Source organism: Nuphar pumila, chromosome 7 (genome assembly GCF_984573655.1).
Source record: "Nuphar pumila chromosome 7, dmNupPumi1.hap1.1, whole genome shotgun sequence".
NCBI lineage: Eukaryota > Viridiplantae > Streptophyta > Magnoliopsida > Nymphaeales > Nymphaeaceae > Nuphar > Nuphar pumila.
In genome coordinates this window covers 118,498,347-118,524,191 of record NC_143255.1, presented here as the reverse complement: position 1 = coordinate 118,524,191, position 25,845 = coordinate 118,498,347, and the positions used below count along the sequence as shown (strand labels likewise).

The 25,845-nt window shown below is 36.5% G+C and overlaps 1 protein-coding gene across 1 annotated transcript in view; it reads left to right on the top strand.

The window, feature by feature from the left end:
* The window catches only part of LOC149833149 (zinc ion binding/nucleic acid binding/hydrolase), a 149,652-nt gene that overhangs the window by 4,465 nt on the left and 119,342 nt on the right, over positions 1-25,845 (top strand). The window contains exon 2 of the mRNA XM_090014940.1: positions 3,902-4,082. Within this exon, the coding sequence (XP_089871066.1) occupies positions 3,902-4,082 (181 nt within the window). The remainder of the gene's footprint in view (positions 1-3,901; positions 4,083-25,845) is intronic.

The window sequence follows — 25,845 nt, the reverse complement described above, 5'->3', positions numbered from 1 at the left end:
ATATATATTTATTTAATAAAATTTAAATTTATATTAGGTATAGAATTTACGAGATATTACATAAAGTGTAGAAATTGGAGGAGGTTGGTCGAATGGAGGACTCAAGTTATTATTATTTATAATTTAATCGAGCAAGCCAGCATTTCATCTTGCAGGCACAAATTTATTGACGGGACCTTATAATGGCATTATTTTTCCTGTTTTGTCAATATTTTCATCAATTTCACTTCTTATATGAAAGCAAGGGCATAGAGAAAAGGCCACATGATTTTTAACCTATGTTTGTTTGCGATGATTGTCAGGGCACATATTTTCTCAAACATAAATTCAGAATCTTCAGTTGAATGATTACCATAAACCATACTATGTTGATGAGAATTAATTACCATAGTCACCAATATCTGCACGAAGTTGAAATTCCTGTTTTATTTACAAAACAGTCACAAATATCAGTCTTGTGTAATATAGGTTTACTTGATAAATCTCAGAAAAATCATTGGAAAATCTCAGCGGTTAATTAATGTGGTTGCATAACCTGTCATGTTATAAAGAAACCCTTCTTTTGGATTACCACTGTTGATTATTCTTTGCATGGTCTGAGCTTGAGTTCGGTCTTGTTAAGAGGTCAGCAAGATTGGCGGCTTCATGGAAAACTTAAATTTTGTAAATGCATGTTAGATTAGAACTTAACAGAGACATTGCTGTAGTCGACTGTGCATCTCCTGTGAGTGAGTGACAGGTTCAGATCTCGTTCTCCTCTCATTTACTGAAAAAAGAAAAGCATTTTTTTTGCAAGGCTAAGTTTGCTGAAGCTTAACCAAGAAAGGATCGAGCTTATTCAAGTTGATTTTGAATTCATTAGTTAAAGCTTAGCTCTAGCTTGAGCATCAAAAGAGCTGTACTTAGTCAAGCTTGAACAGCCTAGGCACAAGCATGGGCAGTTGTGCTTGCATAACCTGTCTCACGTTGTGCAAAGACTCTTTAATAAGCTCTTGCGACATTTTTCTCCAGATGAACTTTGAAACTCCATGCTGGCTCTTTAGAATAATTATTTTTACAACTGGCTTTTAAAACTCATAAGAATTCCCATGGAATTCTTAAAGTATGTCCATTAAATGCTTAAATCACCCAATTAAACTTGGTGATGATTAATGTGTGGATCCACTATGTATGTCATAATCTGCTAAGAACAAAAAGAATTTTGTTCATTAAGTGTGTGCATGCATGTATATGAAACTTTATACAGCCATGTCTCTCTTTCCTAGTTTTACAAAATTCTCATATCTTTAAACTTTAAAATTCATAATGAAATTCAGATTCTAAATCAAACTTCAATTTCAATTTCAATTAAATTTTAAACTAAAAAGCAAACATAATTCAAATTAAAACTCACAACTCAAATTCAAACAGAAGCTCATAATTCCAAATTTCCAATAGAAATACTGACTCAAACTCAAAATTCAAGTTCAAAATAAAGTACAAAATTTAAAATATAAAAATTCAAATTAAAATCCTTAATTCAAATAGAAATTCCAATGCACTCAATATTTAAATTAAAATATGAACATAAAATATAAATTCCTATTCAAATCAAAGCTCATAAATTCAAAATTACATTCAAAAGTCAAAGTTAAAATTCAAGTTCGAAATCCAAAAATCAATTTTTAAAATTTAAATTCCAAATTCAACTCAAACTCATCATTATATATTAATCAAGACTAAAAAATTCAAATTCAAATGCACAATTCAAATTCAAATCCAAACATAAACTGTCAATTCAAATTTAAATTCAAAGTCAATATTAAAATCAAATTTAAACATGAACTTATAATTTAAATTTAATTGAAACTTTACAACAAAATTTAAATTTAAAATACAAAACCTGAATTCTAATGCAAACTCGTAATTAAAATGCAAGCATGAAATTCAAATTCAAATCCAAATTAATTCAAATTTGAATTCAAACTCAAACACAATTTCAATTTCAATACAACAACAACAACAACAACTACGCCTTCATCCCAAAACAATTGGGGTCGGCAATATGAACCAAAAAAGAAAATCATTCTGGGTCTTCCACATGAATCCTTCTCCTCCAATTATTTCTATCCAATGCCATGTCCTCGGTGAGGTTCAAAGCATTCATATCCTTTCCTATCACCTCCATCCATGTCTTCCTAGGCCTACCCCGACCTCTTTTAACTAATATATTTTCCCATTTCTCCATCTTTCTAACTGGGGCATCATTAGGCCTTCGCCGAATATGTCCAAACTACCGTAAACGATTTTCTCTCATCTTATTTTCAATGGGTGCAACACCTACCTTCTTACGTATCTCCTCGTTCCGAATCTTATCTTTTATTGTGTTTCCACACATCCATCTAAGCATACGCATCTCAGCTACACTCATTTTTTGAATATGATGTCTCTTGACAACCCAACATTCCGTACCATATAGTAAAGCGAGCCTAATAGTTGTCTTATAAAACTTTCCCTTCAACCGCAATGACATTCTACGATCGCACAACACTCCAGTTGTACTTTTCCATTTCATCTACCCAACCTTTATCCTATGATTTACATCTCCATCAATTTCTCCATACTTTTGAATGATAAATCCTAAATATTTGAAACAATCATCCACCGGTATTTCTTGCTCACCTAGCTTCACTACACTCCCATCACTACTTCGTTGCTTATTAAACCGACATTCCATGTATTCTGTCTTACTCTTACTCAACTTAAAACATCTTGCTTCCAATGTACAATTTCAATTTCAATATTCTTTAAAAATTTAAATCAAATTCAGACTCATAATCCAAATTCAAACCGCATGCAAATTCAAAATTCATTATTAAAAAAGCACAATATTTTTAAAAAATCATCTAATTTGAAAGCATTGCATTTTTAACCCCGTTCAAATTGATTGTTTGCAAGTTTTATATTATTTTGTATGTTAACATATTATATATATTATATATATTTGTATATACCAGATAGATTTTCCTGAGGAAATAATATTTTTTGAAAATGTTGCGAGATATTCCCTAGCCGAGATTTCCCTGAGAACTAGATTTGCAGCGATGTTCTATTTACAGACTTCCAGATGGATGTTGAATGGAGTAACATGTATTTACTATTGTGGGAAGAAGAAGGCATCAAATGGATAGTCTTTGCATTTTCTTCTCTTCAAAAACATGATCTTTAAGCTTTATAGAAGAAAGTGATCTATCATCCTTTAACATTATGTTGTTAGCAAAATATGTCAGTACTAACCGAAAGATGATTCATCTCAATCCCTGTGATTATGGATGCTGACTTAGTAAGCTTGGAATTTGGAAGGAGCTCTGTTTAAAGTATATTAAGGAAAGAGGTATAGTATAACACATACTTTCAAATTGGAATTGCTGACTTTTGCTAGAATGTTGCATCAGGAACAAAGAAACTTTAATCTAACATTTATCAAATTTTGTAAGGAACATATTCTTTGTATTCCTTAAGGGGAATCAGTAGCGTTCCAGAAGAGCCTCAAATCTGAGTCTTCTACATTCTTTACAGTGTCACTAATCAAAACAAAAATCAGATCTTTCTTACACTTTCTTTAAGAACCTCAAAATTCACATAATTTCCTTTTTAGGTGATTGATCCCAGTTATGGTTGTTGCAGTTGGAAGGGCTATTTTTATATTCATGCCTAAGTCACCCCCTATCATTTCAAGTTCTTCATAACAGACTTAATCATGAAAATAAATAGTTTTTTTCTTCTGTCCTTTGTATCATTATTGTTTAGCTCATACTGTCTGGTCTATATACAAGAGACATATTTTATTACTATTAAGTGCTTTCTTTTGCTCCATGTCGGGCCATCTAAGTTGATTAATTTTGGATGTTTTTCTCTTCAGAGAAATGGAAATGGTGAGTCCTCTTCATATGCTAAGGAGTTGTCTTCAGCACGCTCTGTGGACCATTATGAACTTGAGCAGGATAACAAAAGTATTGATCAGCATAACTTGGACTGGGTTAGTTGTCCGGTTTGTGGGAAAAGCATACGTGGCACTCATGATATTGTAAACTCTCATCTGGGTATGAATTCTTGGCTTCCTTATATCCTTATATGCATAATACTTCTACTTTGAGACTTCCAAATAAAACATATAGATGACATCTGAGGTTGAAATTTTAATTCTGGAGAGAATTGAAGGAAAGTGAAAATGTATTCCATCATCAAGGAACACTGGTCTGGGATTTATCAAGTGCAGTTGAATTGGTCCAACCATTTTCCATTTTTATTCCTAAATAACAAAATAAAGGAAAAGTTAGAACATGTAGAAAAAGAATCTCCAACTTTCTGAAAGCTATGATGCTGTTTCTTATGCCCCAGGGAGATGTTTGAGTAACTTGGCTATCAGATTTGACCAAGGTTTTCTTGGTTGGGTGGGGGGTGGGGGGGAGGGCGTGTGAGACCTGAGTTTTTGCAGACGTAGAATCTTAAAGCCTGAGATGATATCCTCAAAATTCCTCAAATATTTGGTTGTTAAGTCCATTCCTTCCCCATCAGACTTTAAGTCTAAGGTTCGAAGTCCTGAGGATCTGTAACTCAATTCATCATATCTGTGATACGTGAGGTAGACAAATGTGCTCCAAAGGTTTCTCATTTTTTATTCTAAATTTGTAGAAGTCAAGTGCAGAACTACAGAATACCAGTTTGATGTAGTTTGGTTGTTATTGCGGTATTTTGGTTTTAATAGTGCAACCTTATTTTAATCGGTTGGTTTTTGTCAACATGATTATAGGACGAAGTAATACCTTATGATCTATGTCACATGGGTGCAGGTGCGGGGGTGCGGCAAAATAAATAAATAAATAAATAATTGGGTCCGAGGGTTCCCCCCGGCGCAGGTCCTGCTGCGCGGTCAGCGGGCGGGGGTCCAGGGGGGCAGGCCCCTCCCCCCCCCCCCCCCCCCCCCAATTTTTTTTAATTCCATTGGCCATTTCATAGGGCAAAATAAAAAAACAAAAACAAAAATGGACCAAAATGACCCTGGGTGCGTTGACAGCACCGGGTGCCGCACCCGCGTTGCGTCAACGCGGGTGCGGCACCTGTCTTGCCGAATCCCTGTGACATAGCTTATGATGCAGATAGTCCTATTCCTACCATGTTTCTATTTAGTCAAAAATAGTGTTAGTCTCATGTGAGTATAGGTGATTACAATTTCAAGTGTGGAAAAATAATATATGAAATATAATCTGTGGCCTCAACTGGTGATAATTATTGTCTTACTAGAATTCTCAAGAATTGATCTAGCATCCGATTTATATTCGCAAATGACAGACACTGGCTTCAATGCACAAACATGGCATCCATTTTGCATTTTGAGGACAAAGGTTTAGACATAAGGTTGTCTATGTTCTGGTTTTAAGCTATGAGCTGATCCATATTAAGGAGGACTTGGTCCTGGACTAATCAAAACAGCTATGATTTCATTGGGTTGGTTGATAGGATCCAAGTTATGGTTAGACTCATGCATGTTTTCCTTACCTGGATCCAGATCCTACCTGCGATCCAACTTGAGCCTATTGTAAAACAAATTTTTTTTATCTGATAAGGTTGGAGATGGATTTTGCATAGTTGGACCTGGCCCCCTAGCCCCCCTATATACAAGCATTCCAGATTGGCAAAGCATATGATCCTGGACATGGACCTTGAAAGGGTCCTCAAGATCAGAGCAAGGTTACCTATATCCTGCTAAGGTCTAACCCAGTTCACCACTGTCTTGATGGTACTAGATTCTTAGATGTTAAGGGCCTCACACTTTATTACCTATTTCTCAGACCAAAAACAAGGAATTTTGATCTCACATGACATGTTGCCTTTGGGAAGATACTGAAAGTTCTATAATCATGAAGCTATGTCACATAGACACGCCTAACAAGCAACCGTACCTGTGTCAACACGGCCTGATACGGGTACAGGTACCGGACATGTCATGTCTACGTGCTGATCCGGATTGGGTTGGGTCCAACCTTGACCTGACCCAAATATTTTTTTTGACTTTTGACCTTGGGTCGAAGCTTTGGGAGGAAGAAGAAAAGGGGGAAGATGAAGAAATAGGAGGAAAAAGAAGAGAGAGAGAGAGAGAGAGAGAGAGAGAGAGAGAGAGAGAGAGAGAGAGAGAGAGAGAGAGAGACTAAGGCCCCCTTTCGTTCGTTTTTATTAAAAAAATTCAAATCCCCTCTTCTTTTCAAAAATTTCATTCAACCCACCATTTAAAAAAAATTCTATTCAGGGGCTTTTGGTTTCAAATTTCTAATATGGATCTTGATCCATGCCCAAACTCTCTCTCTCTCTCTATATATATCATAGTCACAAATATCGGTATCGGCTATATCTCGATGCGGTATAATTTTGGGATATTATCGGTTTTCTAATAAATCTCGAGAAAATCTCAAAATTTTAAAAAATGAAAAAAATAGGAAAAAATAAATGTAAAGCAAATGAGCCGTAATATGACATAAATTCTTCTTTCGTCTTTCCTTCCTTTCTTCCTTCCCTTCCTCTTTCTTTCCATCTCTCCCTTCCTCTTCTTTTTTTCTTTCCTTCTTTCCTTTCTTTCTTCCTTTCCTCTTTCTCTTCTTTCTTTCTCTTTCTCTTTCTTTTTTAAAAAGGTGTCAGGTAAGTACATAACCCCAAAAGTAAAAAAAAGTATAAAATTTATACCCAAACTAATCTATTAGGAAACTTAGGAAAGATATACGAATCCTCCTTTTTAAAAAAATCCTGAAATGCCCTTACACCAGCTGCTTTAAAAAACACCATTGCTGGGCTGCGATCATGATAATATCACAATATATATAAATTCTTGATATTTTGAAAATATTGTGATATTTTACCTTTAATATCGTTTTGCCATTGTATCACGCTAATATCGCGATATTTTCAAAATATTGGCGATGTCTGTGACTATGATATATATATATATATATATCACAGTGCTGTGAAAAGTGTTGAGGCATAGCGTGAGCCTCAAATTTTTTTTTTGAAAACTTCAAACTTTAGAAAATATCTAAAAATACAAATAAATAAAAGAAATGCCAAAAATCCATTTATCTTCACCAAATACTATATCAAAGGGGTCAGCCAATACATTTTTGCATGTATATATGCAATAGAATGTCAACAAATTAACTAACATACAAAAGAATGCAAAAGTATTAACAAACACACAAAAGACCTAAAATCTATTTATCTTTACCTAACACTATATCAAAAGGGTTAGCCAATACATTTTTGCTTGTATATATGCAATAGAATGTCAAAAAATCAACAAACAGACAAAAGCCCCTAATTTAAAGTCTTAAGATCCATTTCTCTTCACCAAACACTATATCAAAAGGGTCAGGCAAACCCTAGAAAAATGAAGAGTGGGAGAAAGAAGAGGGATGTAGAAGAAACAAAAGAGTGAGCAACGAGAGAGGGAAAAAAGAAGTACCTTCTTCTTCTCTTTCTTCTGCTTTCTTTTTTCTGTTGAATACTCGAGACACAAGAGAGTGGGAGATGAGCAGAAAGAGAGAGGGAGGATGGAGCAGAAAGAGAGGAAGGAGAGCCGAGAGAAGGAAACAAAAAGTACCTTCTTCTCTTTCTTCTGCTGCGTACACAAGAGACGAGAGAGAGAGGGAGGATGGAGCAGCGAGTGTAACACCTCAAAATTTTAACCCAAATTTTAGAGGATTTTTTTTTTATAACAACGGAAACAAGAAATAAAAATAAGGTTAAACATTTCGAGACATTACGGTGAAGAGAAACCCAAGACATTTATTTCATTTCAGTATTAATGAAAATCATCAGAGTTTTAAATGATATGAACAGTTAAAATTTACAATAAACTCAAGCGATCCCTTGAACAATAAATCCAAAAATCTCGATCCGATGCCTCATCCCGCAGCCGCTCATAAACCCTATTCTTTGCCTGAAAAATAGTAGATTGATTGGAATTAGACTACCACGTCTAAGTAAGAATTACTGTAAATTTGACAAATATACTAAGTAACAAGTATGCAAGGGATTTGTTTAATTATGGACAATAAAACATAGCATGAGAATATAAACATTACTAAACTACTGCACATTGTTAATTTAAGTTTCTAGCTAGAATATATGAACACTACCAAGACCAAATCAACCATTGCAGGAGTACAAAATTCATCTCATGATAAGGTAATATCATTTGCAGCATTTAAATATATCATGGCCATCGATTCCATTGAATGCTTAAAAGTGAGCGAAACAGACTATGCAACAACTATGACAGACACATACATAAGCAAGTAAAGCGGATTATGCAACAACAGCAACATGCATAACAGTCATGTAACAACCACAATATGAATTCAATTATATCATATCTACACTTTTCATTATTTCATTTCATCACAAGATCAGAACATGCTGGAAGAATATAAACATGTCTCCCTAGAACTCCACTCACTGTGATACCTAGAATATTCTAATTGATGTTTATCTTTTCTTATCCCGCGGGTACACACGGGCCGAGGCAACCATCACAGAAGAGAACGTTCGGGGGTATATTATTCAAAGTTGTTTTATTAACCCGAACATTCTAACTGTTACTGAAATTCCAAGGGAGCGGCCAGTGACCGAGAGAAACTCCCAAAGGCCAAAACCAAAACGGGATGCATCCCTAACTTCTGCAGAAGAACATGGAGCTACCACCTAGGACACATTTGGTAGTCCGGGTCCCCCAACTCTGAGGACTGGGACCAACGAGTCGCTTTACGCTCGAAACTAGACACATGTCCCCAGAGTTTTGTACCACCTACCCTCTCCAATTTAAGCCCGAATCTGAGTGGGTTAATCTATTCATTTAATTATTTTTCTAAAGTATGGGGCATTTCCCCAACTTCTTTTTACTATCATAGTAGTAGAATTCTCAACCTTAGTCATTTTACCAAGGTGCATAGAACAATCCCAATCCTTGGTCATATTAATTTCATAACCCACCCAAAGTACTCTGGTGCCTTTAAACCAGTCAAGCACCAAAATTCATTATTTAATTTCCTTACCAATATACTTGAACCAGACCACGTACCTACATTAGGTACTTAACCCGTATCGCCCCTTGGGCAAGGTTTCCCCAAACAATTAAATTTAAGTTTCTTATCAGTATGATCATTATTCTAAATGCTTTGGTACCTTTAAACTGTAAAGTACCAAGACCCCGGTACCTTTAAACCAGTCGGTCGCACAACCCTTATGATTAAGTTTTCATCATTTTTTCTTGCCATAACACACAGGCTAATAGCCCAAATACTCGTATCGGGTATTCAACCCATATTGCCCATTAGGCAGGGTTTCCCAAACAACTCAAGACATATACTTATACCAACCCTGAAACGGAAATATATTCAGAGATATTTATTTACATGTTGATCACTAATCAAGGTTAAACATAATGAGCATTGACTACGGCATAATCATAACCCCTGTATATGCAGTACATAATGTAACTTGTAACTAGAAACATTTTCATGCATGTGTAAGTACCATTTGTTACAACATGATTTTGGTACAATATAAAAGCATGTATTATGCAAAAGAAAATCTGTAAGAAATCCATACTCATAGCTCTAGTTTCTGTTGGGTATTCCCACTTTTCAGGACTAGGAATTCAGCAATTTACATAATATTGATAAACATCCTACAACTTTAAAGATATAGCATCTCATAAAAATCAACATATGAGTTTAATGAATGCAATAATAAACCGATACAGGAATATATTTTTATGCAACAGTTTATGTGGCAGTATATAGTTCAGACGCAGTCTATCATGAATCCTCCATGCTTATTATGCAGTATGCATAGGTATCCTCAATGTACTAATAGTTGTGACTTAACTCAAACAAAACTTAATACTCATCAACTGTGAAAAAAAAGAACAACCGCAGGTAAATCTCAAAAACCTACATAGGGTCAGAACCTCTAAGCATAAATTCAGAGTTTTGAATCTAAGTCAAACAAAGAAAAAATTTGGAATGAAAGAAAAGATAAATTTCATCTTATCACAGGATTGCACATCTATTTCCATTTAGTATAGGACCAACATAGAATGTGAAATGACTAAACACACTAATTGGCCCTCTGTTATGAAAGATCAGGTTCAAAAAAGTTCACAAATCATGTTTTCGGAGGATATACAATTCACTGATTTTAGCCATTAGATTATCACACCGAAACCCATTAAAACAACGTGTTATGTGAACCTTCCGGTGAGTGATATGTTTTTTTTTCTTTTCTTTTCTTTTCTTTTGAATTTACATAGAAGATACTGGCTACTTGTAACATGAAAATTCTGTTTTATATATATATATATGTTTTCCTTGAATGTAATATATAAGACACTGACTGCAACAACTGTTTTTCTTTGTCAGGGGATTTAACACCGAAAACATGAAGTATTTGTAAAAGAACACAAACATGCATTGTTGTTATCGATACTTCACAAAAACTTTTAATAATGTATGCACACAGACCCTGTTTTAGGAGTATACACAACAGTCGGTTTTATTGCCATAAATCTCAATACTGAAAATCAACAAATACAACAATGTAACCATCTGTTCTTGTTGTCAGTTAACACAAAACAACAAAAAAAAGGAATTCACAATAACGATAGGGGTTCGTCGATGTTAACCTAAGGGAATTCTCTTCTCTTTTTTTTTCACTGAGTGTACGAATGCAACAATTACACAAGAGTCATACATAATACAACCCGTCCCCTATATTTATATATATTTTATAGCAGCCTCAACATTTTAAAACACTATAACATCTATACAAGCTCAATCCATGTTGCTGGGCTATTACAATATAGAAATGCAATTCAAATGATCATTAAAAGAAATAAAAACATCCCGTAGACGGCCGATAATCATGCAAAACATGGAAAACTTGCCTCCTAATCGAAAATCCTCAAAATAAACATTGATAGCTTTAACAATAACACATGTCATGCTTGAAAACAGGATACTCCTATGAAGATCATAAGAAAACCTACTTTCAGAAATCCGAAATCCACAAATCGAAGATCTGGGATTTTCGGCAAACCTAACCCCATTTTTTTTGTTTTTCTTGATTTGGGGCTCACGGCAAGCTCACTACATACCCGGAATTTAGGGCATCCACTAAAATCACACTGAAACCCACATTGCATGCTTGAAACGTAGTACCCATGCAAAAACACAGTAAAACCCTACCCTAAATCCCAAATTTTTGATTTGGGAATTCACGGCAACCCAAAACCCCCATTTTTTTTTGAGTTAGGAGTTACGGCAAATCCAAAGCATGCTTGAAAACTCAGTAGATATGTGAATTCACAGCAAAACCTACCTTGTTTGCTGATTTCCCCTCTCGATCTGCCGTGAATCTGGGTGCAGCCGAACTCCTGCTCACCGACGAATGTGAGAATGGAATGTAACGAGAGGAGGGTCATCGTTGGGTGGTGCTGTCGGAAAAAGAAGCGAAGGTGGCGGCGATGTTACCCGAGCTCGAGCAGGGGAGAATGTTGAAGGGAGGTCGCTGGCGGTGACAGCGATGACGAGAGAGGAAGAGTGCGGGAGGTAGAGAGGAGCGAGAGAGGGATGGAAGAGGAGTCCAGGATCCCTCTTTAGTAGGATGGTGGCATCCCGAAAATGGAGGAGGCCGATACTCTCGCCCCCGGCGGCTGCTCTCCGGCCCACCCCCTCCCCATGCGATATCAGTTAGGGTTCACACTGAACCCTAACTTTTTTTCTTTTTGTTTTATCGGGCAACCAATATCGGGTTGCCTTTTTCTTTCTTTTTTTTTTTTTCATTATGCAAATCGCTGACCCCAATTGTTTTGGGATGAAGGCGTAGTTGTTGTTGTTGTATTATGCAGGGTGCGGGCCTGGGTCCAAATCCGAGACCCGGGATCCAACCACGTGTTGGATCCGTGTCCCTCAAGCGATGTGGATCCGTGACAACTTTACGAAGTGGATCCGAAGGTCGGATCCAAATAGATCCAACTATGGATCCACGCGATATGTTTATTTATATATATATATATACAACAACAACAACTACGCCTTCATCCCAAAACAATTGGGGTCAGCGATATGAACCAAAAAAGAAATTCATTTTGGGTCTTCCACATGAATCCTTTTCCTCCAATCATTTCTATCCAACGCCATGTCCTCGGTGAGGTTCAAAGCATTCATATCCTTTCCTATCATCTCCATCCAAGTCTTCCTAGGCCTACCCCGACCTCTTTTAACTAATATATTTTCCCATTTCTCCAACCTTCTAACTGGAGCATCATTAGGCCTTCGCCGAATATGTCCAAACCACCGTAAACGATTCTCTCGCATCTTATTTTCAATGGGTGCAACACCTACCTTCTTACGTATCTCTTCGTTCCGAATCTTATCTTTTATTGTATTTCCACACATCCATCTAAGCATCCGCATCTCAGCTACACTCATTTTTTGAATATGATGTCTCTTGGCAGCCCAACATTCCGTACCATATAGTAAAGCGGGTCTAATAGTCGTCCTATAAAACTTTCCCTTCAACCGCAATGGCATTCTACGATCGCACAGCACTCCAGTAGCACTTTTCCATTTCATCCACCCAACCTTTATCCTATGATTTACATCTCCATCAATTTCTCCATACTTTTGAATGATGGATCCCAAATATTTGAAATAATCATTCACCGGTATATCTTGCTCACCAAGTTTCACTACACTCCCATCACTACTTCGTTGCTTACTAAACCGACATTCCATATATTCAGTCTTACTCTTACTCAACTTAAAACCTCTAGCTTCCAATGTCTGTCTCCATAATTCTAACTTAGCATTAACCCCAGCTCTAGACTCATCAATCAAAACAATATCATCAGCAAACAACATACACCACGGTACATTTTCTTGAATTGATCTCGTAAGCTCATCCATCACTATCGCAAATAGGAAAGGGCTTAAAGCAGATCCTTGATGTAACCCAACCGTTATCGGAAAATTGGTTGTCACCCCTCCACAAGTGCGGACATTGGTTACTACTCCTTCATACATATCTTTAATTATACTAATGTACTTGAGAGAAACACCTTTCTTCATCATTGTCCACCAGAGAACGTCCCTAGGTACTCTATCGTATGCCTTCTCTAAATCAATAAAAACCATATGCAAATCTTTGTTCCTCTCTCTATATCTTTCAATAAGTTGTCTAAGAAGATGTATAGCTTCCATAGTTGATCTTCCAGGCATAAAACCAAATTGATTCTCCGATATCATGACAACCTTCCTCAACCTAGACTCAATCACCCTCTCCCAAAGTTTCATAGTATGACTCATGAGTTTTATACCACGATAGTTTGTGCAATCTTGTATATCACCCTTATTCTTATATAAAGGCACCAAAGTACTCTTCCTCCACTCATTAGGCATCTTATTTGTTCGCCAAATCAAGTTAAAAAGATTTGTCAACCATTCTAAACCTTTCTCTCCCAAGCATTTCCAAGCCTCGATAGGTATACCATCTGGGCCAACTGCCCTTCTTGATTTCATTTTCTTCAAAGCCTCTGCAATTTCTTTCTTTTGAATCTTGCGCATGAAGTCACGATTTATCTCATGAAAAGGAATGGAGAAGTCTCCAAAATCTTGAGCTTGACTATCGTTAAATAGCTTATCAAAATAATCTTTCCATCTCTCCTTAATCTCCTCATCTTTGACTAAAACCCTTTGCGTTTCATCTTTGATACATCTAACCATACCCAAATCCTTCGATTTCCTATCTCTCATCTTTGCAAGCCTATAAATATCCTTCTCGCCTTCTTTGGTATCCAACTTGTCATAAACCTCCTTATATACCTTAGCCCTCGCGTTTCGAACAACTTTTTTAGCTTCCTTCTTTGCTATCATATACTTCTCCAAATTCTCATTATCACGACTCTTACTTAGATTTCTAATACACTCTCTTTTAACCTTAATAGCTAATTTGACATCCTCGTTCCACCATGATGTATCCTTACCTAGTGGTGCACCGCCTTTAGACTCACCCAATACCTCCTTAGCTACTTTTCTCATACCACCCGCTATCTTATTCCACATTGATTCTGAATCCTCCTCGAGACACCAATCAACTTCCTTAACTACCTGCTTTACAAACATTCCTTGTTTAGCTCCTTTCAGTGCCCACCACTTAATTCTAGGATCTATCCTATGTCTATCCCTTTTGCGGCATTGTCTAATTCTAAGATCTAAAATTAAGACTCTATGTTGTGTAGCTACACTTTCTCCTGGTATAACCTTACAATCGATGCAACAACCCCTATCTCTCTTTCTAAGTAGGAAAAAATCTATCTGACTCGTATTAACCCCACTTTTAAATGTTACTAGGTGAGACTCCCTCTTCCTAAACCAAGTGTTTGCTAAGATCATATCATAGGACAAACAAAAATCTAAAATCCTTTCTCCACTTTCATTTCTTTTTCCTATACCATAGCCTCCATGGATATTCGCAAATCCATCCCTACTAATGCCTACATGTCCATTAAGGTCACCGCCGATGAAAAACTTTTCTCCATAAGATGTCTCTTGTACTACTCCATCTAAATCTTCCCAAAATTGATGCTTAATGGAATCATCTAAACCTACTTGAGGTGCATAAACACTAATAATATTAATAATATCCGTACCTAATACTAATTTAATAAGTAAAATTCTATCACCCTTCCTACGGACCTCAACTACATTATCTATAAACTGACGACTCATAACAATCCCTACTCCATTCCTATTCCTATTTATTCCTGTATACCAAATCTTATATCCCCAAGGTTCTATCACTTTAGCTTTCTCACCTACCCATTTGGTCTCTTGAAGACATAAAATATCAAACTTTCTCCTACACATAACATCTACTAACTCTACCAACTTACCAGTTAAAGACCCTATGTTCCAAGTGGCTAACCTAATTTTATGGTCTTGGACTAACTTCTTTACCCCCACCCGTCCAACAAAGTGAGGGAACCCTTGCCTATTTGACACCACACCCGGGCGCCGGTGTGACACCATACTATTATACATATATATATATATATATATATATATATGGTTCCTTTATGGATCCTTATTCGACTTATCCGGATCCGTTTGTGGATCTGGATCTCTTTCTTAGGCGGTAAAGTATTATATTCTTAATACATTTGGTTTATTCTTCAATACGATCTTGTGGGTCTTTCATAGGTTAATATAGATCCATTTACGTTATCCAAAAATTAACATAAATTAATATGGATCCAAGATCCATTGTGCTTCGTCAATCCTTTTAATAAATTTGGATCCAGAAATCTGAAGTTTTGATCATACTCTGATTTAGAACTACGGATCCAAATGAATTATTATGGATCCAGCTAAATGTACATTGATCTCTATGATTTAAATTCAAGGATCCAGATTAATATTTGAAGTTCTAACATTGAAGATCCAATGCAATATGGTGGATCCGAACCTCGCCTCAATTCCCACTAAAGTGTTATAGAAATTGTCTCATAAAAATCCGATTTACTTCAAGGATCCAAATAGGTTATCTAAGATCCAATTACGAATAAATAATTAAAACCATAAAATATTCGTGTATTACCTTAATGACTTAAAGTCTACATTTATTTAGCTGATAAAAATCATGGTTATTACATCCTTTCCCCCTAAAAAGAATTTCGTCCTCGAAATTTCTAACAAACTCTTTGTCCTGAATAACCTTCACTTATTCTTATTTCTCAAAATTTTGCACTCGCTCAAGATGTTATTCTCAAAATGGCCTTATCTTTTCATATAAGACCCAAACTTATCCTCAAATCAAGGTATAGAATCTCTCACAGAGTGACCCATCTATCCACAAAAGGCACAAACATGTCATTATATCGAGATCTAAAATTAATAATGATTTAATTTTTTCCTCTAACTAAAACCAAATCTATTGATCTCTAACTGGCAGTATCAATCAATCTCAGCAATTTCTCCCAATTTACCGTAACTCTTTATTATTTAAAGATTAATAAGATCCATGTCGAATCACTTGGTCTAGAAAATGCACAACCTCACACGAAATTACCGCCCTAGATGGTATACCCGGTCTTAGACAATACACTTCCTCACAGGAATTTACCTTCTTTGCGGCTACCCGTTCTTGGACAATGTATTACCTTACGGAGATCTACCGCTCTAGCTGGATTACCTGATCTTGGTCATACACACCCTCACAGATAATCTTTTATGGAAAAGGTCCTCAATAGGTGCCAAAATAGTGATACTACAAATTACCGCTCTCAAAGTCGGTAATCACCAATATGGGCACAAACATATATATCATCAATATGCATCATTACTTCATTTGGCACATAAATCATAAAATTACACCTTTCACCATTATGGTTCCATGAATCATAGTTCACTATTGAACTTAATCATATATTGCATGCTGTGGCATTTCAATCATATCATGCAAAAGCCTATTATCCTATGTATCATATCATTGCCACCAGGAACATTGCATTTTTTAAATCTAACCTCGAAGCATGCGTACCCAAAGCATGGGTTCTATACAATGAGATCATGTATATATCAAGAACCAACTAAACCTCAAGACACGTAACTTCTACGTAGTTCGAGTTATGCAGATAAATTTGCAATCATATATGTATATGAGACATTCAGATCATTTCCTCATTTTATGTGCATTGATAATTCTTACATTATATCATATTCAATTATTTCGACATGAAACACACGCACATATCTACTAAGAAATTTAGTCAAATATCCATAATACCCACATCAATCATGTTATATAAGTATGATAGATCCATTCAGACACTCATAATTCGGTCATCTACAATGAAACTATATAGGCGTGGTACATCCACCTAGTAGGTTGACACTAATGAATTGTTGGCGTGATAAGTCAACAACCTAAAAGCTAATCATTTGTAGGCGTTATGTATCATTCCCTAATAAGTGAAAATTAATCAATTGTAGGGGTGAGTTCACCTATATGCTCATATGAGAATCACAAATAAAAGAACAAGTATTATGATAAATAACAAAACAAAATAACTCATACTCACAGAGCGCTTGTAGGGTGTGGCACGACCGTGATCTTTGATTTATTGTTCCCAAGCTCTGATACCATTTGTAACGCCCCGAAATTTTAACCCAAATTTTAGAGGATTTTTTTTTATAACAGCGGAAACAAGAAATAAAAATAAGGTTAAACATTTCGAGACATTACGGTGAAGAGAAACCCAAGACATTTATTTCATTTCAGTATTAATGAAAATCATCAGAGTTTTAAATGATATGAACAGTTAAAATTTACAATAAACTCAAGCGATCCCTGGAACAATAAATCCAAAAATCTCGATCCGATGCCTCATCCCGCAGCCGCTCATAAACCCTATTCTTTGCCTGAAAAATAGTAGATTGATTGGAATTAGACTACCACGTCTAAGTAAGAATTACTGTAAATTTGACAAATATACTAAGTAACAAGTATGCAAGGGATTTGTTTAATTATGGACAATAAAACATAGCATGAGAATATAAACATTACTAAACTACTGCACATTGTTAATTTAAGTTTCTAGCTAGAATATATGAACACTACCAAGACCAAATCAACCATTGCAGGAGTACAAAATTCATCTCATGATAAGGTAATATCATTTGCAGCATTTAAATATATCATGGCCACCGATTCCATTGAATGCTTAAAAGTAAGTGAAGCAGACTATGCAACAACTATGACAGAAACATACATAAGCAAGTAAAGCGGATTATGCAACAACAGCAACATGCATAACAGTCATGTAACAACCACAATATGAATTCAAATATAAACATGTCTCCCTAGAACTCCACTCACTGTGATACCTAGAATATTCTAATTGATGTTTATCTTTTCTTATCCCGCGGGTACACACGGGCCGAGGCAACCATCACAGAAGAGAACGTTCGGGGGTATATTATTCAAAGTTGTTTTATTAACCCGAACATTCTAACTGTTACTGAAATCCCAAGGGAGCGGCCAGTGACCGAGAGAAACTCCCAAAGGCCAAAACCAAAACGGGATGCATCCCTAACTTCTGCAGAAGAACATGGAGCTACCACCTAGGACACATTTGGTAGTCCGGGTCCCCCAACTCTGAGGACTGTGACCAACGAGTCGCTTTACGCTCGAAACTAGACACATGTCCCCAGAGTTTTGTACCACCTACCCTCTCCAAGGTAAGCCCGAATCTGAGTGGGTTAATCTATTCATTTAATTATTTTTCCGAAGTGTGGGGCATTTCCCCAACTTCTTTTTACTATCATAGTAGTAGAATTCTCAACCTTAGTCATTTTACCAAGGTGCATAGAACAGTCCCAATCCTTGGTCATATTAATTTCATAACCCACCCAAAGTGCTCTGGTGCCTTTAAACCAGTCAAGCACCAAAATTCATTATTTAATTTCCTTATCAATATACTTGAACCAGACCACGTACCTACATTAGGTACTTAACCCGTATCGCCCCTTGGGCAAGGTTTCCCCAAACAATTAAATTTAAGTTTCTTATCAGTATGATCATTATTCTAAATGCTTTGGTACCTTTAAACTGTAAAGTACCAAGACCCCGGTACCTTTAAACCAGTCGGTCGCACAACCCTTATGATTAAGTTTTCATCATTTTTTCTTGCCATAACACACAGGCTAATAGCCCAAATACTCGTATCGGGTATTCAACCCATATTGCCCATTAGGCAGGGTTTCCCAAACAACTCAAGACATATACTTATACCAACCCTGAAACGGAAATATATTCAGAGATATTTATTTACATGTTGATCACTAATCAAGGTTAAACATAATGAGCATGGACTACGGCATAATCAGAACCCCTGTATATGCAGTACATAATGTAACTTGTAACTAGAAACATTTTCATGCATGTGTAAGTACCATTTGTTACAACATGATTTTGGTACAATATAAAAGCATGTATGGACTCCGCCTGTGTAGTTATACACTGCCGGTCCCAAGCCCGGATAAAGGAGGAGGGTTGCGGTAGGCCTGTGACAGCCAGCATAAAAACTTTGTCATATCCTATGAAAATGAACCAATATGAGAATTTCGTTGGGGCGTTCCCTACTGAGCGACGCGCTGTACTCTCTAGGCCCGGAGGCAGTGATAAATGTGCAAGGGTTGCTAGGTCGTCGCCCAGAAGCGACGCGTCACACCGGCGCCCGGGTGTGGTGTCAAATAGGCAAGGGTTCCCTCACTTTGTTGGACGGGTGGGGGTAAAGAAGTTAGTCCAAGACCATAAAATTAGGTTAGCCACTTGGAATATAGGGTCTTTAACTGGTAAGTTGGTAGAGTTAGTAGATGTTATGTGTAGGAGAAATATTGATATTTTATGTCTTCAAGAGACCAAATGGGTAGGTGAGAAAGCTAAAGTGATAGAACCTTGGGGATATAAGATTTGGTATACAGGAATAAATAGGAATAGGAATGGAGTAGGGATTGTTATGAGTCGTCAGTTTATAGATAATGTAGTTGAGGTCCGTAGGAAGGGTGATAGAATTTTACTTATTAAATTAGTATTAGGTACGGATATTATTAATATTATTAGTGTTTATGCACCTCAAGTAGGTTTAGATGATTCCATTAAGCATCAATTTTGGGAAGATTTAGATGGAGTAGTACAAGAGACATCTTATGGAGAAAAGCTTTTCATCGGCGGTGACCTTAATGGACATGTAGGCATTAGTAGGGATGAATTTGAGAATATCCATGGAGGCTATGGTATAGGAGAAAGAAATGAAAGTGGAGAAAGGATTTTAGATTTTTGTTTGTCCTATGATATGATCTTAGCAAACACTTGGTTTAGGAAGAGGGAGTCTCACCTAGTAACATTTAAAAGTGGGGTTAATACGAGTCAGATAGATTTTTTCCTACTTAGAAAGAGAGATAGGGGTTGTTGCATCGATTGTAAGGTTATACCAGGAGAAAGTGTAGCTACACAACATAGAGTCTTAATTTTAGATCTTAGAATTAGACAATGCCGCAAAAGGGATAGACATAGGATAGATCCTAGAATTAAGTAGTGGGCACTGAAAGGAGCTAAACAAGGAATGTTTGTAGAGCAGGTAGTTAAGGAAGTTGATTGGTGTCTCGAGGAGGATTCAGAATCAATGTGGAATAAGATAGCGGGTGGTATGAGAAAAGTAGCTAAGGAGGTATTGGGTGAGTCTAAAGGCGGTGCACCACTAGGTAAGGATACATCATGGTGGAACGAGGATGTCAAATTAGCTATTAAGGTTAAAAGAGAGTGTTATAGAAATCTAAGTAAGAATCGTGATAATGAGAATTTGGAGAAGTATATGATAGCAAAGAAGGAAGCTAAAAAAGTTGTTCGAAACGCGAGGGCTAAGGTATATAAGGAGGTTTATGACAAGTTGGATACCAAAGAAGGCGAGAAGGATATTTATAGGCTTGCAAAGATGAGAGATAGGAAATCGAAGGATTTGGGTATGGTTAGATGTATCAAAGATGAAACGCAAAGGGTTTTAGTCAAAGATGAGGAGATTAAGGAGAGATGGAAAGATTATTTTGATAAGCTATTTAATGATAGTCATGCTCAAGATCTTGGAGACTTCTCCATTCCTTTTCATGAGATAAATCGTGACTTCATGCGCAAGATTCAAAAGAAAGAAATTGCAGAGGCTTTGAAGAAAATGAAGTCAAGAAGGGCAGTTGGCCCAGATGGTATACCTATCGAGGCTTGGAAATGCTTGGGAGAGAAAGGTTTAGAATGGTTGACAAATCTTTTTAACTTGATTTGGCGAACAAATAAGATGCCTAATGAGTGGAGGAAGAGTACTTTGGTGCCTTTATATAAGAATAAGGGTGATATACAAGATTGCACAAACTATCGTGGTATAAAACTCATGAGTCATACTATGAAACTTTGGGAGAGGGTGATTGAGTCTAGGTTGAGGAAGGTTGTCATGATATCAGAGAATCAATTTGGTTTTATGCCTGGAAGATCAACTATGGAAGCTATACATCTTCTTAGACAACTTATTGAAAGATATAGAGAGAGGAACAAAGATTTGCATATGGTTTTTATTGATTTAGAGAAGGCATACGATAGAGTACCTAGGGACGTTCTCTGGTGGACAATGATGAAGAAAGGTGTTTCTCTCAAGTACATTAGTATAATTAAAGATATGTATGAAGGAGTAGTAACCAATGTCCGCACTTGTGGAGGGGTGACAACCAATTTTCCGATAACGGTTGGGTTACATCAAGGATCTGCTTTAAGCCCTTTCCTATTTGCGATAGTGATGGATGAGCTTACGAGATCAATTCAAGAAAATGTACCGTGGTGTATGTTGTTTGCTGATGATATTGTTTTGATTGATGAGTCTAGAGCTGGGGTTAATGCTAAGTTAGAATTATGGAGACAGACATTGGAAGCTAGAGGTTTTAAGTTGAGTAAGAGTAAGACTGAATATATGGAATGTCGGTTTAGTAAGCAACGAAGTAGTGATGGGAGTGTAGTGAAGCTTGGTGAGCAAGATATACCGGTGAATGATTATTTCAAATATTTGGGATCTATCATTCAAAAGTATGGAGAAATTGATGGAGATGTAAATCATAGGATAAAGGTTGGGTGGATGAAATGGAAAAGTGCTACTGGAGTGCTGTGCGATCGTAGAATGCCATTGCGGTTGAAGGGAAAGTTTTATAGGACGACTATTAGACCCGCTTTACTATATGGTACGGAATGTTGGGCTGCCAAGAGACATCATATTCAAAAAATGAGTGTAGCTGAGATGCGGATGCTTAGATGGATGTGTGGAAATACAATAAAAGATAAGATTCGGAACGAAGAGATACGTAAGAAGGTAGGTGTTGCACCCATTGAGAATAAGATGCGAGAGAATCGTTTACGGTGGTTTGGACATATTCGGCGAAGGCCTAATGATGCTCCAGTTAGAAGGTTGGAGAAATGGGAAAATATATTAGTTAAAAGAGGTAGGGGTAGGCCTAGGAAGACTTGGATGGAGATGATAGGAAAGGATATGAATGCTTTGAACCTCACCGAAGACATGGCGTTGGATAGAAATGATTGGAGGAAAAGGATTCATGTGGAAGACCCAAAATGAATTTCTTTTTTGGTTCATATCGCTGACCCTAATTGTTTTGGGATGAAGGCGTAGTTGTTGTTGTTGTTTGTTGTATAAAAGCATGTATTATGCAAAAGAAAATCTGTAAGAAATCCATACTCATAGCTCTAGTTTCTGTTGGGTATTCCCACTTTTCAGGACTAGGAATTCAGCAATTTACATAATATTGATAAACATCCTACAACTTTAAAGATATAGCATCTCATAAAAATCAACATATGAGTTTAATGAATGCAATAATAAACCGATACAGGAATATATTTTTATGCAACAGTTTATGTGGCAGTATATAGTTCAGACGCAGTCTATCATGAATCCTCCATGCTTATTATGCAGTATGCATAGGTATCCTCAATGTACTAATAGTTGTGACTTAACTCAAACAAAACTTAATACTCATCAACTGTGAAAAAAAAGAACAACCGCAGGTAAATCTCAAAAACCTACATAGGGTCAGAACCTCTAAGCATAAATTCAGAGTTTTGAATCTAAGTCAAACAAAGAAAAAATTTGGAATGAAAGAAAAGATAAATTTCATCTTATCACAGGATTGCACATCTATTTCCATTTAGTATAGGACCAACATAGAATGTGAAATGACTAAACACACTAATTGGCCCTCTGTTATGAAAGATCAGGTTCAAAAAAGTTCACAAATCATGTTTTCGGAGGATATACAATTCACTGATTTTAGCCATTAGATTATCACACCGAAACCCATTAAAACAACGTGTTATGTGAACCTTCCGGTGAGTGATATGTTTTTTTTTTTTTTTCTTTTCTTTTCTTTTGAATTTACATAGAAGATACTGGCTACTTGTGACATGAAAATTCTGTTATATATATATATATATATGTTTTCCTTGAATGTAATATAGAAGACACTGACTGCAACAACTGTTTTTCTTTGTCAGGGGATTTAACACCGAAAACATGAAGTATTTGTAAAAGAACACAAACATGCATTGTTGTTATCGATACTTCACAAAAACTTTTAATAATGTATGCACACAGACCCTGTTTTAGGAGTATACACAACAGTCGGTTTTATTGCCATAAATCTCAATACTGAAAATCAACAAATACAACAATGTAACCATCTGTTCTTGTTGTCAGTTAACACAAAACAACAAAAAAAAGGAATTCACAATAACGATAGGGGTTCGTCGATGTTAACCTAAGGGAATTCTCTTCTCTTTTTTTTTCACTGAGTGTACGAATGCAACAATTACACAAGAGTCATACATAATACAACCCGTCCCCTATATTTATATATATTTTATAGCAGCCTCAACATTTTAAAACACTATAACATCTATACAAGCTCAATCCATGTTGCTGGGCTATTACAATATAGAAATGCAATTCAAATGATCATTAAAAGAAATAAAAACATCCCGTAGACGGCCGATAATCATGCAAAACATGGAAAACTTGCCTCCTAATCGAAAATCCTCAAAATAAACATTGATAGCTTTAACAATAACACATGTCATGCTTGAAAACAGGATACTCCTATGAAGATCATAAGAAAACCTACTTTCAGAAATCCGAAATCCACAAATCGAAGATCTGGGATTTTCGGCAAACCTAACCCCATTTTTTTTGTTTTTCTTGATTTGGGGCTCACGGCAAGCTCACTACATACCCGGAATTTAGGGCATCCACTAAAATCACACTGAAACCCAAATTGCATGCTTGAAACATAGTACCCATGCAAAAACACAGTAAAACCCTACCCTAAATCCCAAATTTTTGATTTGGGAATTCACGGCAACCCAAAACCCCCAATTTTTTTTGAGTTAGGAGTTACGGCAAATCCAAAGCACGCTTGAAAACTCAGTAGATATCTGAATTCACAGCAAAACCTACCTTGTTTGCTGATTTCCCCTCTCGATCTGCCGTGAATCTGGGTGCAGCCGAACTCCTTCTCACCGACGAATGTGAGAATGGAATGTAACAAGAGGAGGGTCATCGTTGGGTGGTGCTGCCGGAAAAAGAAGAAGCGAAGGTGGCAGCGATGTTACCCGAGCTCGAACAGGGGAGAATGTTGCAGGGAGGTCGCTGGCGGTGACAACGATGACGAGAGAGGAAGAGTGCGGGAGGTAGAGAGGAGCGAGAGAGGGATGGAAGAGGAGTCCAGGATCCCTCTTTAGTAGGAGGGTGGCATCCCGAAAATGGAGGAGGCCGATACTCTCGCCCCCGGCGGCTGCTCTCCGGCCCACCCCCTCCCCATGCGATATCAGTTAGGGTTCACACTGAACCCTAACTTTTTTTCTTTTTGTTTTATCGGGCAACCCATATCGGGTTGCCTTTTTCTTTCTTTTTTTTTTTTTCATTATGCAGGGTGCGGGCCTGGGTCCAAATCCGAGACCCGGGATCCAACCACGTGTTGGATCCGTGTCCCTCAAGCGATGTGGATCCGTGACAACTTTACGAAGTGGATCCGAAGGTCGGATCCAAATAGATCCAACTATGGATCCACGCGATATGTTTATTTATATATATATATATATATACATATATATATACTATTATATATATATATATACTATTATATATATATATATATATATATATGGTTCCTTTATGGATCCTTATTCGACTTATCCGGATCCGTTTGTGGATCTGGATCTCTTTCTTAGGCGGTAAAGTATTATATTCTTAATACATTTGGTTTATTCTTCAATACGATCTTGTGGGTCTTTCATAGGTTAATATAGATCCATTTACGTTATCCAAAAATTAACATAAATTAATATGGATCCAAGATCCATTGTGCTTCGTCAATCCTTTTAATAAATTTGGATCCAGAAATCTGAAGTTTTGATCATACTCTGATTTAGAACTACGGATCCAAATGAATTATTATGGATCCAGCTAAATGTACATTGATCTCTATGATTTAAATTCAAGGATCCAGATTAATATTTGAAGTTCTAACATTGAAGATCCAATGCAATATGGTGGATCCGAACCTCGCCTCAATTCCCACTAAAGTGTTATAGAAATTGTCTCATAAAAATCCGATTTACTTCAAGGATCCAAATAGGTTATCTAAGATCCAATTACGAATAAATAATTAAAACCATAAAATATTCGTGTATTACCTTAATGACTTAAAGTCTACATTTATTTAGCTGATAAAAATCATGGTTATTACATCCTTTCCCCCTAAAAAGAATTTCGTCCTCGAAATTTCTAACAAACTCTTTGTCCTGAATAACCTTCACTTATTCTTATTTCTCAAAATTTTGCACTCGCTCAAGATGTTATTCTCAAAATGGCCTTATCTTTTCATATAAGACCCAAACTTATCCTCAAATCAAGGTATAGAATCTCTCACAGAGTGACCCATCTATCCACAAAAGGCACAAACATGTCATTATATCGAGATCTAAAATTAATAATGATTTAATTTTTTCCTCTAACTAAAACCAAATCTATTGATCTCTAACTGGCAGTATCAATCAATCTCAGCAATTTCTCCCAATTTACCGTAACTCTTTATTATTTAAAGATTAATAAGATCCATGTCGAATCACTTGGTCTAGAAAATGCACAGCCTCACA